This window comes from Azolla caroliniana, unplaced genomic scaffold (assembly GCF_043228905.1).
Source record: "Azolla caroliniana isolate FFs.n. ecotype wild unplaced genomic scaffold, voAzoCaro1.0.p SCAF_1, whole genome shotgun sequence".
Lineage (NCBI taxonomy): Eukaryota > Viridiplantae > Streptophyta > Polypodiopsida > Salviniales > Salviniaceae > Azolla > Azolla caroliniana.
In genome coordinates this window covers 1,001,407-1,016,732 of record NW_028230436.1, presented here as the reverse complement: position 1 = coordinate 1,016,732, position 15,326 = coordinate 1,001,407, and the positions used below count along the sequence as shown (strand labels likewise).

General features: G+C 37.2%; 1 protein-coding gene across 1 annotated transcript; it reads right to left on the bottom strand.

The window, feature by feature from the left end:
• Window positions 1-2,299: 2,299 nt before the first annotated feature.
• On the bottom strand, window positions 2,300-5,285 carry LOC147868140 (Protein kinase family protein). Its single transcript, XM_087315758.1, has 3 exons — window positions 4,481-5,285; window positions 3,956-4,015; window positions 2,300-3,593 (listed from the first exon to the last, which is right to left on the bottom strand). Exons 1-3 carry the CDS (start codon window positions 5,268-5,270, stop codon window positions 2,554-2,556), a joined length of 1,890 nt encoding a protein of 629 aa, XP_087171884.1. The 5' UTR covers window positions 5,271-5,285; the 3' UTR covers window positions 2,300-2,553.
• Window positions 5,286-15,326: the final 10,041 nt, after the last annotated feature.

The window sequence follows — 15,326 nt, the reverse complement described above, 5'->3', positions numbered from 1 at the left end:
ACTAAAATATGTCAATCAATTGTTGACTCTTCTTGAAGTTATGATCAATATTGAACCAAGGGTATCATCAATTGATACACCATCAACTTTGGTTCTAGTAGGTCTATTAAGAATCAACCAAAACCAAATTGAGAAGCTAATTAGCTCTTGTAGCTACTAAAATATAAAATGGAATCTGTTTCTAATGAGCTAGAGTTGTATATTCGCTTCTAAACATGGATCCAACTTCATCAATGTAACTTAATCGAGAAAGACATTGTTATTAAGAGATGTAGACAATCCCACTAGTTTCTGTAGAAGGCCCTGCATTAGTTTTTGTGTACCCTTAATATACAACGTCATTGTACATAATGCATAAGTTATTCTTCATCATCGATCTTTACTAGGTTTTACCTTGAATCCATCCTTTGGCATCATACGAAAATATATTGAACCAACCTTTAAAAGATTTAACATCAAAATAACCAACAATTTCTCTCCTAGAAATAACAATTTCATGCGTTTGTAAGTGTGACAATTTCTCCCTTATTGGGGTTTCCATCATACATAGAGGTGAAGTCGTATGGTTTTCCTTAATGTTCAACCATTGCATGTCAATACCTTCTTCTTTTTTTTCATGCAACATTCCAATCATTGGGCTTCGAATATCTTGTGGAAACGTGTTTTTACAATACTGTGATTCTCTTACTCGATTCCCTTGATAATCAACATCAAGTATGCATAACCTAGATGTCTCAATGTTAGATAGAAACTATCAAGAGAAGCCAAGTAGAAATGGTCGAGGATTTAAGCTTAAACTTAATGCTATTGTACAAAATTCTTAAGATATTATGCCACCTCTATACAACCCCCAACCTACTAGGAAAATATGCATTGCCTAGCTATACTAAGACCCTTTACATTGAGTCGTTGCCCCAAATGAACAATTTAGGAGGATCTATTCCTTCATATGAGATTATTGTATAAAATTCTTAAAACATTGAGATTACATGGATATGTTAAACTATCTTAGATCGTGCCACTCACTAAATGGTCTTTTTGGAAATACTTTTTCATTTGAATACACCGTTTGTGTGAATGATGTCCTAATTCTATGTAAATAAGTATACACTTTGTCATCAACTTCTCACTCAAGGGAGAGGCCCTTTGACAAAACAATGTCGTTTTTACCATAATTAGCTTACCATAGAAATAACTAATCCCAAGCCTTAACCTTCACGATCCTTAATATACCATTCATACTTTTTCTCAAGTTACTAGATGCCATTGTGGAATGAACAAGTTGAAAGCATGACCAACTTTTACCAACTGATCTCTCTCTCTCTCTCTCTCTCTCTCTCTCTCTCTCTCTCTCTCTCTCTATGATAATTACTGCCATAATACTATTTATGTCATAACAAAGAAGAGAAGTAAGGGATGTCTTGTTTTAGTCCCTTATTCTAATTTATTACTTTGTTGAGTATGCTTAATTGATTAGTTTACAACATGATCCTAGTATTTGGAATGTGGTGAACGAGGCAACATATCTAGTTATTTTCAATAACGTATTGACATAAGACATGTGAGGGGGCTACTTTGTACCTTCTACATAACTTTACGCGCAGAGACCAAAACATATAAGGTTTTCGCATAATACATGTCAGAGTGAGTAGCCACTATTAATGTTCAAAACTTCCCATGGACAATGTTGTTCTGAAGGAAAGGCATGGAAACATGTGAATTCTAGTTGTTTTATTCATTTCCAAGAATGTGATGTGTGTGTGCGGGTGCATGCGTGTGAATAACGGCACAATAAAACATCTTGGCCAAGGCATGTGAATTTTACATGGTTTGTTCATTTCCAGGAGTATATATTTCAATGGACAAATAGAACATCTTAGTATGTCCATGTGAATTTCAAAGTGATAAACATTTACCTTTTTGGTCTGTTTTACACATTGTAATAGTACTATAGTTTTATTGACATATCATAGAATTCAAAAAGAGGTGTAGACAATCTACCTCTATGACATATCACAACATATCATATGATGTGCTTCAGCTAATCAAAAGCTTTCTTTAACAAAATTACCAACTTGAACCTTTACCTCATTATATGAGTGGGTAACATCAAGAACTATGATTCAACGCTACATTGTGAAAAAACATGGAAAAGTTCCAAAAACTATGAAACAATTGTCCTTCACCATTGGTCATTTACAAAAGTTACTGCCATGGTGCCACCACCCACTCAAAAGGCATAAATTTGTGTCACATCCAATGTCAAACTTTATCGATACATCATAAAGTCACACGAGCGAGATAAAAGAAGCATCTATTGAATGTGGCACCGTACTTTTTTACATCCTTGCATTTGTTTCAAAAGAATGTCTTTGGAATAGGCACTAAACCATAAGGTAATGTACATATAAATATATATAAGCATGACTTTGGAAATAAAAGAATAACCCATTCTCTAATTTCAAATTTTTTCCTCTTTTTGTTTTCTTTTATATTTGCAGAGATGTGGCCCTTTTTTCTTTTTTATACACAACAGATCCCAACCGTGTCAATTTATTCAGTGGCACCAAGGGATAAGATGATTTGTTGGAGAGTTTCGACAACCTCTTTCATGGATGGCCTATCGAGCCTGTTCTCCGCCAAGCATTTGAGGGCAAGACGAGTTACCGACCTCATCGAATCTCGAATTGTTACCGAACTTTCTTTCACAAGTTTCGGGTCAAAAACATCATCGATCCTATCCTCTTCCTCTTTGATTTGCACCATGACAGCAAGGTTGACTTCATCTTGGTTCCTTGTGAAGTCAATGGCCTTCTGAGAAGTCACTAGCTCTAACAACACGACCCCAAAGCTATAGACATCACTTTTGTCAGTAAGTTGGAAGTTGCGATAATACTCAGGGTCGAGGTACCCTAATGTGCCTTGCGCACATGTGGACACGTGTGAAAGGTCAGGCTCTGCAAGCCTAGAGAGCCCGAAATCAGCAACTTTCGCATTCAAAAACTTGTCGATAAGTATGTTGCTTGATTTCACATCCCGATGATATATCGGGGGATATGCAGCAGAATGAAGGTATGCTAACCCTTCAGCCGATTGTAATCCAATTTGCAGTCGAACCTTCCAATCTAAATCACCATACCCATTTAAGTGCTCAAAAAGATTCCCATTGGGGACATACTCGTATACCAAGAGAGGCAACTCACTATCCACACAACATCCCAACAGCCTTACCAAACTTCTATGATTGACTTGAGAGAGAATTTTAACCTCATTGAGAACTTGATCCACTCCTTTGACATTACCGATCTTTGCCGATTTAATGGCAACTTCAGTGCCATCATCAAGTATGCCTTTATAGACCTCACCAAAACCACCACACCCTAAGACTCTATCTCGTGCAAAATCATTGGTTGCTTTTTTCATGTCTTTGTTACTAAAGAGACGTGCCGATTTCCCACCACTATTCGTAGCAAGGATTATGGACCTCTCTTTCACGAGCTTTGCACGGACTCGTTGCGAGGCTCTCCGCCTTCGGTAAATGAATATAATGAGTGTGGAAAGGATAATGCTCCCAAATAGACCAAGTGAAAGTCCTATATAGAACAAAAACAAAAACCCAATAATCAACATCAATATAAATGCATAGGGCATGCTTCTTCAATGTCAAAATGAATGGCACTTTCATATATTAAGCTTATAATTAATGGCTGGAAAAATTTTAAAGATGATATGGTCTTGCAATATTCTGAAATGTTCCTAATAAAGTAGTAACTGCATACATTTTCCTTGAAAAGTATACCTACATGCTAGGTGGTAAGAAAGGCAACTCCTTAATCTCACAATCAAGAGATCCAATCGAAGGAATCAATTTTTCCTTAATCTTTAATAATCATTTTAGCCAGTAGACATAAAAATGTAGAGAGAGTTTTTCAAATCGGAACGCTCAATGACTCACCAATGGCATATTCTTTCTTGTGGCATTCGACGCTTCCTCTTTTTCGAACACAATATGGAGCTACACAGAAATGTCAAGTTCAAAAGGGTCAATTTTCTTTCACCAAAGTGTCAGAATAACTAACAGATGTAGAGATAGATAAACATGATCTTCAAAACTACTCATGTATGTATATATATATATATATATATATACGTATGTATGTGTATGTACATACATACTCAACACCAGAAGAATGCATATAGACAGCACATACACTCATACATACATGCAACCCTTTCTCCAGGAATAGCTCATACCTAAACGTAGATACATGTATACATAGCATACACACACACACATACAGCACATCCAAACTTAACGTGAATATATATATATATATATATATATATATATATACACATGCATTCAACCTTAAGGTATGCAAATTAGCTACACCATAGCTATAGCTGTAGAGTATATATATATATATGGTAGTAGGAATGAAGAATCCCACAATAAAGGAAGGAGGAGCCATAGCTGTACCTTTAGGGCAAGTGCCGGTGGAGGGGTCCCAGATGAAGCCTGGATTACACATACAAGCCAAGCCACCAGTGGAGTTAGCTCTGCACACAGAGTTATTCCCACATGGAAGGTCTCCATGGAGACTTGGATTGAGCTGACAAGGGGGCTCAGGTGGAATCCCCCATCCCAGCTGTAGCCCCAAGTGCCATGCCATGGGATCGGTGGAGTTGAGATTCACGACACTGATGTAGCCTGTCTCTTGGCCTCGCACAGGGAATGAATACTTGAAGAAGGCATCGCTCTGCGTACTGAAGGAGCAACACATGAGATCTCGACAGCTGTGCAGCAATGGCAACTTCCGCAAGGCTATACTACAGGGGCTCTTATCGTTACAGTGCAACGGAGAGTACACGAGGAGGGCGGATGTGTTGAGCAGCATGACGGTGTTGTTCTCCGAAATGAAGAACATGGTTCTCCGGTCCAGAGAGAAATTGCCATAGAGAACGGAGTCGGTGGTGATGCAGGAGTTAGCGAGGAATGGTGAGGTGGAGACGATCATGGTCCTGCTGGGGGCGTCTATGGATTGGACGGAGTATTTGCCCGTCATGGCTTGGATCTGAAGGCTTCCCTGCTTGGTGCAGAGGAGAGGGAAGTATGGATGGCCGCAGGATGGTGATGTGCTCAGAGGATATGGAACTCTGAGCTTGCCACATGGCGGGCATTCGGAGGCGTCTGCTTTGGAATGCAGGATCCCGAAGGAGAAGAAACAGACACAGAAGGCAGCAGCATAGAAGGGAAGCCTAAAGGCCATGGCCAAGAAGAGCTCCATCATTTATTTCTCTTTTAAGCTTCTTCTTCTTCTTCTTTCTTCTTCTTCTTCTTCTTCTTCTTCTTCTTCTTCTTCTTCTGCGTATTATGTGTGTGAGTTCTTTCTTCCTGCTTATGTATGTATGTATGTATGTATGTATTTGTTTCCCGTCTTTTTTGTGTTTTGGAACAAAAGCAATAATAATGGCTTCCTTCCTTTTAGAGAGAGAGAGAGAGAGAGAGACCCTGTCGATCATTCATTCATTCATTCATGCTGGCCTCTCTCTGTCTCTCTCTCTCTCTCTCTTTTTATGTGGAGCAACCGCGCAGGCATTTACTGTCTCTGTCTGCATTTAAGTTAGGTGCGTAAAAGAGAAGCTGGGGCTGGGCCACCTACTGTGTATCATCTCATCTGCTCTGCTCTGCAGCCACAGAGAGGCATACATTTTGCCATTTTTCGCTACTATGTACCTCCCCTCTGTCCGTCCTGGCATTAGTTGAGTGAGAGTGAACTGTGTGTGCATCATCGCCATCGCCATCGCCATCGTGGATCAGCTTTTTGGGCTTTTATGTCTTCTTTCTGCTTTTTTATCCGTTCTCCCTTTTTCCCTCTTTAATTTCAGTCAAAAAGAGGGAGAAAGGAGGAGGAAAAGCGGCTTCTCCAAATTCATACCATACGAATGAATGAATGAATGCATGAATGGAATGGAGGAAACACACACACACACACACACACACACACACACACAATGTCTGTGTCTGTTCCTCCCGAATACATACATATGTATGTTTTTTAAAGTATGAATGGGCCACTCAAGTTTCAACCATCAATTCCGCGAGCATGCCATCGAATCCGCATTGTTCTTACAACCGACTCTCACCTTTGATGAATGAATCCATTCTCACTTAACTGGAACCCGACATATGTCATGACCTACTACCACCACTGCTACTACTGATATTCACACGTTAGTTCGTTAACACTGTGTAATCGCGCGTCTTCAATTCACTTCTCGGTATCCATAATTGTGGATTTTCGCAAATGCTCTAAAAAAAAGAAAAAGAGTGTCGTTCTCAGTGATCTAGAGATTCCCCCCTTTTTCGAAATTTTACGAAGAATACCTTGGTTTCGCGTCCTTCAGACAAATTCATGTCCATTATAAAAGAAATCTAGTTTTGTAATAGACAAAAATGCATTGGAATTCAAACTAATTATGTCAACTTCCAGTAACAATGAAACCTCCAAGGAATGTTTTATGGATTCTATGCACTTAATTTAATTGGTTGTCTTAATCTTGTTGTCAACAAATTTACCACGATGCATGAGGACCTACCACTCTACATCCTTCTTTTGTCAACGATCTTTGTTTGATCCATAAAATCGATTGCACTCAATACTTCAAGTTGTTTGATGAAAACGACAACAAAAATGACTTTCCACTTGTATTCCCGAAGCATTCACAAGGTTCTTGGGTTCGTTCATGTATGTCGTGGTGGTTTATGACTGTAATTCTCAATATTACTCAATATAACTTTTTCTTTAATGCTCGATTGATTGCTCAAAATGATATGAATTTATGAGAAAGTCACCATAGATTTTGTAGGAATTTATCCAATAAAACAATGTTTATTTCTATAGTATTGTGTTCCTCTTACTATTCGATGGTTATAAACAATGAGTTACCAGACATCGAAACAACATTTTAGTGAATGACAATATCATACTGCCAAACATGCGATGGGACTCGGTGGGTTCACATAAGAGCATGGGCAAAGCAATATTGAAGGAAAGGAATGTTATAATATATTATCGCCTTTTATTACAAGGAATCATAACCCGTGATAATTTCAATACTAGTGTAACCATATTGACATTTGACATTATTAGGTTTGAGAGGTAGCTCATCCATGAAATTTGTGTGGATTGGCATAATTTAGATGTAGGTCCAAAGGATGGCTTGGATAAGTCAATGGAGATTCATCAAGCGGTCATTCAACTCACCACCCATTCAAAAAGGGGAGGCATGAATGGAGGGATCTCACATTCCCGATTCATCAAAAGGACATGCTAGCAACGTTGTGTCCAGAAGGTAGTTTGAAATTGGAGAATTAGTTTGTTCAAACAACATATATGTATGTTCCTTGGTAGAGAAGATGATGACCACTGAGACCGATGGAAAGTATTGCATTTGTGGCAAGGATTTAAACATAACCCTATGCAATGTAGGGTCATAACCACATGTAAGTCCATGCCTTATGTACGAATCACGATTATATATCCATATTATTTCTACTTGTTTCTTGAAATTCTAATTTGACGACAACTTGACATCTCTGTATATAGCCCAATTTCAAGTTCTTCCATTTATAGCTTTTGCACCGATTGAAGAGCTTTTATGACACCCTTCATGTGAAAGAAGTCAATGAGTATGGAAAAAAAGATATTGAAAGTGCCGCCCTCGGAAAGGGTGGAAGATGCATACAAACTCAAACTATGTCCATTTCGAAATGTCGCATCCCACAAAAAAACAAGTGTGTCTAGTTATTTGAATTGGTTTTCTAGGAACCAATTAGCTATTATCAAGTGAATATAAACTTGACAGCAATGTTATGACTTGTGTTGTCATTTGTAGCCATGGAAAAAAATATTCACTTGTCGGCTTTGCTAGAAAGTAAATTATTTCCAAGTGTGCTACTAGGCATGGTAAATTTTGTTCCCTTACAAACCAAATATCTTAAACGAGACATGCATCATTAATGTCATCAAGTTAAAATTGTTCATATTAACTCTATGAAGCTACATATTTTATTTGTTGCCATGCATACTTTTGCCACTTGTTAGATCCATGTTTATTTTGAGTGTAGGTGAAAATCTCAAGCTTGAGTAGATGAAACCGTTGGTGAAATTTGTACAATTATTAGGTGTTATGTGTGAATGGCGCGGAGTATCAAAGAATTTCACCAACTTAGGCTTGCAATGATATTCTCACGTGGTATTAATGCGAGCATTTGGCGCCAAGTAGTTTTGCCATTTTATCGAATAAGGTTTTGTGCAATGAAAGCTTTGAATAATCATGTACACAAAAAGTTGATGATTCGCTTTAATTCTAAACCTACCCAATGGTTTCACTCTCTAGCTTAAAACATAAATACACACCTATAAGTGGGGGAAGTTCAATTAATGGGTTGGATAAGGCCAATCTTTATTTACTCTTCTATCTTAAAAAAGTTATTTCGATTGAATATTAACTCTTAATTCATATTTTAAAATCGTGGTTGGCTTAATCATCGCTTAGTTTCTATTGTGAGAATCCCAAATATTGCTTATGGCAAACGAGCATCAACGACAAGTTGCTTGATAGATAGAAGCCAACTTGGTTTTTGAATCTTAGATAAATATTTTCTCAACTTGCCCATTTTTGATATAGAAATATCAGTGAGTCATGAGTCATGACCATCTTCAAACAAGGTCTCACAATTTTTGGGTACAATACCAATATTGAATCCTTATCGAGTTCCAAGATTACCTATTCCAATTGGGTAATTTATGGTCCATGAGTACAAATTTGACCACAATTAAGGATAAAAACACACCGCTTGCAAGCTTTTAGTCACTATCTATCCACATGGCCTTGCTTCCATTATTGATCAATCACAAGATGGACACAAGAAAAAACTTCCTCCCATTCTTATAATAGTGATTTGTCATACATATGGATATATACAATCAAATATTATGGGGTAGCCTTCATTCTATGGCTTTATATGTTTAGTTATATTTTGGATCCAATATGACAACTGTTAAATTTGCTAAACATTGTAGACAATACTTAGCCTTCTAGCTTGAATCGAATGTCAAATTTTAGTGTCTTCATGTAAGTGATACAAATACAACAATACAATAGTAGAACTATGGATGTCTTACACACTTTGCCACAACATTAGCAACATTTCCATGCTTTTGTTATGCTAAATGCAAGTCCTCATAAGTGCTCCCACATCTCATTTGACATCAATACAAGTTATACAACTAATATACATGTACAATAATACGCGTTATGTTCATGATAAATAGCACATTTGTATTGTACTAGTCTATCATCCAAAACCATCATTTGAGTATCATGGAATTTGATGTGGTATTTGACTCTTTTTTCTCTACTACGTCTTTAGAATCTAGTATCATGACGACTTGAAGCCAACCATGGTAAACAAGGACATTGAAAAATATGTCATTGCACCATGTCGTAAACAAGGACAATGCATGCATCCAACCTAGTGGTTTGACCATAAGGCACAATAAGTCATTAAAGGTTGCTTTTGTTGGGTAGCATTCACAGTGAGGTTGGTGAAGTTGACAAAACAATTACCATAAATTGTTATGGAGAACTCAATGACAATTCACATAAACTTAGGAGACATTACATTGCACATGAACATATTTGCTTACTAGTTTTTCATCGACATGTAAAAAGAAAGGTTTTACACCATATGTACTCATATTACTATACCTTGACGACTTACAAAACATTCAATCGCCAATGGATGTCAAAACAATTTTAATAATTTTTTTTTGTTTCTTGAAGGGTTTCACCCTATGTCATAAGTTATAACTTGTGACATTGTCCAAAGCTTCTCTCAAGACTCACAGAACGAAATTTCAATCTCGAAGTCTTCAAATTTGTGGACTTGACATGCAACAATGTTGTAAGCTAACAAGAAAAAAACATGATTTTCTAAAAGTTTCATCTTGTGGACACTGGATACAATGTAGTAACCAATGGACCTATTGTCATCAAAATGTTGACATGTCATGGAAAGACCGATTGAATGGTGACAAGTGCGTGTACAAACTACAACAAACTTATTTATGTACTTTAGAAGGTTTTGAGTTGACGATTTCAGACACATTTAATTGCCATAAATTCATCCTAACCAATCGTTATTTGACAACTCAAGGCAACGAAGATCCCATATTACGTATTTAATGTGCATTTCATTTTCCTTTTAGCTTTTCTTTTTAGCTAACGAAATTAAACTTTATAAAATTGCACTACAAAAGCAACCTATTCAATGCTTCACATCCATCATATTCAACAATATAACACTTACAAACTTTGACTCTACAAAACTCGTTTTATCCATTCATTGTATGTGTGCATACATATCCCTAAAAATAATAATGCTATGTGTATGTATTTTGTGTGTAGATTATGTATATGATATATGCGCATGTATATTCATGGTAAGTCATTCATCATTGATGTAGAACTTAACGGGTCATGTGAATTTCCATATTTAACCAAATGTAGCCTAACAATAAGATTTTGATTATCAAACATACTTGTTTTGAAACATAAACACTCTTTTCTCCATCATTGGGACAAAAATTGTCATGTGAGCCTCTTCCTTTAACAAGAGTAGAGTGAGGGAGGAGAGTGCATCTTTTTGTAAGAGCTTGCATTTCCCTTGAACCATTAATTATTCTTTGAAGTTGTTATATATGGTTATGATCGTCTTTCTATAACAATCTTGTGCATTGCTTGTACCATTGGAATATGTGCATTATGCATCGCGTGGATACTTGTGTTATGCCATCCCCATCTCCTTCAAATTGTAATTACAAATGGTTTCCATGTCAAAATCTTAGCAAAGATAACTCAAGAAAACTAACAATGATGTGATCCAATTTCAACATTGTATGGTTGTGTGGGTTTTGGGTGCACATATATTGGAGCCTTAGTGAAAGATGTCGTTAGTCTCTAAAATGCCCATTGCATTTTAGTAGTTTGTAGGAGCAAGGGGTTCTTACATATTAAGTTAGTGGAGTAGTGATGATGGTCTAGTACTTGACAAAACATTGACAAAATGTTAGTTGGGTCAAGTAAGTGTTGAACAACCTTGACTACCTTTGGCGTTTTGCGATGGTTTTTACCTTCTTATGGTTCATAAAGACTCCATTGAGAGAGATGAAAAAACTCAAGAATTTAAGAGTGGTTTGGTTGAACTTACGCGTCTTGATTGTGGCTTCTAGGTCATGTTCATGAGGTTTGGACAAGACGAGATAGTTGCCCTTTGTGTGTTTGAATATACAAGGATGTAATTGAAATGCACAACAATAAGTTGATCAAGGTAGTCATAAAAGTTGTTTGTGAATGAGGTCTAAGCATCGTTGTCGATATGTTTGTTAGGACAATGGACATTGTGACGTGGTATTCAAAGTGGCTATAACACATCGAGAAGTTGTCCTTTTCCCTTTGCCTTCTTCTTCGTTTGTATTGTCTCCATTATGAATGTCAACCTAAGTGAAGACATTAGAAGGGTGCAAATTTTTTAAAGATACAAGATATAAGGGCAATATGATCAAAAGTGGTAGGTATACCATATTAAATATTAGCAATTTGCCATCTATGCCTAATACAAAGTCATTCTCCATGACATGGTGACGTTTTTAAAATGCATTTCTCATGTGACCAATATTTTAGATTAGAAATATTAAGTTGTATGTGATCGGGTTATTGATAGTTTTTGCTATGCTTCTGGAACTGTTATTAATTGGAATAAGTCGGTGGGGTTCTAGGTAAGTACCATAGTAAACCCCTTGTAGTGTCCACAGGAAGGGTTTCAATGGCTTCCGCATGGTAAGTGTGTAAGATACTTGGGATGTCAAGTAGGAATTAACCTTTCACTAGAAGATCATATAGCTCCTTTGTTGCTTGCTATAAGGAAGAAATTGTTATATTGGAATGTTGCTAAATTGTCATTGGTTGGTCGGGTTGTTGTTGCCAATCAAGTATTGTTGGCTTCTATGTGGTACATTTTGTCGGCTTGGTTGTGTTCACGTTCAGTTTTTTCACAAGTACAAAGGCTTATTAGAAATTTCCTTTGGGGATCTAAAGATGGTTCATATGTGAGAGTCAAAGAATATTGGAAAGTTATTACAGCTACAAAGGATGAGGGGCTCTTGGATTGATTGATCTTATATTACAATGTACGATTTTTTGGGGGAAATTTATTATAAGAGGCTTGTTACCAGGTGGGGAGCCATGGAAAAAAATCATAAGGCACAGAATGGTTAAGGTTATGCCTTCTGCATGTGGCAACAGGCAAGATAATATTAGATGGTGGTTTTTAACAGATTTTAATCATTCCCTTTATATTTTTCGTCAGGATAAGTTTTTAAGGGGTATCATGAAAGCATGGTGGGATTTGAAACATAACTTGGTCCAATCTCTACCATCATGTATGGAGGAATGGTTGTGCCAACCCCTCATAATGAACCCATTGTTTCTATCAAAGGAGGGGAGAATGTTAGGAAAAAGAACTAGGTTGAACTGGGCTCATTTTGATAGAAGAGAAGTTGGATCAGCAAGGAATTGGATGAAATTTTCTTCTTTGATGATGGAAAACAAAACCTAGGGTTGTCACACAATTTGGGGTGGAAACATTATGTATGCAGAAATTGATAGAGTGTTTACGATGTATTCCTTTCAGCCTTCTCAAATGGTCTATTTTGGTATGGTATGTTTTCACCTTTACATGTCTTGTTGGGGGTCAAGGGTTATAAAAACTCTTGTGACTGGCTTTATTTCAATGTTTTGCATTCTGGATGGCTTCATTCTATCCTTATGGAAGACGAAGTTGTATCTCAAGGGAGTATGTTGCATGGTCGTATATTGTGGAAAGACGATAAAAAATTGATGTTGAGTCCACACCCAAATGATATAAACAATTTATCTGAATTTGTGGGTCTACGAGAATAAGACCATTGACAAACTTTTGTGGGATCTCAACGAATGGAAATGACAAAGCATATTAGCACAAGGAAATCTAGGTAAGCAGAACCCATTTTTTCAGTACTCAGTAAAAATGGGTAGAGAGTTGCTAAGGAGGTGTGTGGTTGTTACGCCAACAACATGTAAAATTTGGAGCTTGGGTAATGTACGTCACTCTTGGTTGATTGCTTATTGGAAATGGCTATGGGCCAAGCAAATTCCCAGAAAAGTTCTCTTGTTTAGATGGTTGTTGGTACATTATGGCATTCATGTGAAGTCATGAATGAGGGGGCATTGCCATGATTTAAAATGTGACAGTTGTGGTTTTCCTAGTGAAACGGTTCACCATGTTTTATGGGTATGTCCTATAGCTAAAGCAATATGGAAATGAATGTTAAGAATTGTGTATCCTATTTATGGTAAACATGGGGTTTTGTGAGATGGGGAAGGTTGGTTGAAGAAATACAGAATTATGAAAGTGACTATGTTCATTTTCTTCTCCTCTCCGATGGAAGACATGCATTGGAGGCCTCTTATACCACACCAATCCATTGTTTGGAAGAAGACATGGTTTGGTCTACGATATCATCTTTAGTAGTTTGGATATTATGGAAGGCAAGATGTAAGTGTGTATTTCAGAAAGTCAAACCGATGCGGTTGAATTAGTCAAGGAGATATGGTTGATGCTCCTGCATACTCTAAGAGGTCAATATGAGGCAATACATGGTGAACCTAATGTTGTGTTTCGCAAGCAACAATTTCGAGAAAATTGGAAAAAGGCAAAGGTCTTCACCCATTTTGGGGACAGAATAAAATGGAGATATGCTCCACCAATATGGCTTTTTGCACCCACTGTCTTCAAAGGACCATGTATGAGGGTTTCCGCTACTAGACATGTTAATTCGTGTGGGTAGGAGGGTTGTAATTTATTGTATGGATTCTTTGTAGCCTTTGGGCATCTTTTCATTAATACCACAATGAATCTTGACTTTAAATAAATAAATAAATATATATATATATATATTGTGGTGTCCCTTGGATGCAAGTGCATGCCTTCATGTTGGGTGTGCATGTGTTCCTTTGTGCCCCTTTTAGCATACCCTTGTTAGGACGCATGTAGCTAAGTAAAGCCAACCCAAATGGGTACCTTTGTACGACTATAAATTGAATAGGAAGTAAGAAGCTAAGCAAGCTGGTTTGGATTCCATTTATGTGCATTTCACAATATATATATCAAGTTGTATGTGGTTGTTAAAGCTAAAGAACATGACATTGTTTCCCTAAACAAATGATTGTATAGTTAAGCACCATAAAACCATTCTTTTGCTTATCATTGATTCAAGTGGCATTAGATGCAACGAGGAATATTGCATGACGATGTGCGAATTCCTGAAAGTGAAAGAGAAAGGGAAACATTAGAGTCAATGACCACAACTGTGATGAGAAACAATGCAATTGGATCAAGGGATGTTTGAGCACCAATAAAGGGTACTAAAATGGTGGTGGAGGCATGTGAGTCGACAAGTGGTAAGGATCATCATGTCATAAAGGGAGAGCGGAAAGAGGACATGCAATTGAAACATCAAGAGAAAGGCTAAGTAGAGGTCCAATGCATGTTCCATTGTAGTCGCGTTAAGTGTTATAGTCATGACTCATAACCTTACAGACGAAGTCTATAATTGATTTTAATAAGGTTAAGGGTAGGGTAGTTGGGAAACTAGATATCACCGGATTTGGGGCAAACCAATAAGGACCTATGACACATGGGAACATGCGGTGGTCAAGGAGCCTCAATCATTGAATTATATAAAGGGATTAGTTACCCCCACTTGTTACGATAGTTTGAGACAATGCTGAGACTCAATTGGTGAGGCTAACCTCTCTTTTTTCGAGCACGCTATTCAATAACCAAGGTAAAATTTCAGTGGTATGGGACATCGATGGTATTTTTACGTTTGACTCATATCCTTTGTTCGAGGGTAGTTGGTGTGGTTAAGCACCCGTAATCTCTTGTCCTTAATATTTGATTCTTTTGCTCATCATTAGTTCGATACATAATACAACATGCTATGTTTGTGTGGTTTCTTATATGTATATGTATGTACATATGTATTGTCACTTGAGTGCTGCTATATGTATGTACATATGTATGCAAAACATTCACGTATACGTATACGTATTCGTATACGTATCTATCATCGATACGATTCCGAATATCCGAATACCCGACGCCCGTCCCGTTGTGTTCCTCCACTTTCTGTTTCTCAGAAATGAATGTTTTTGAA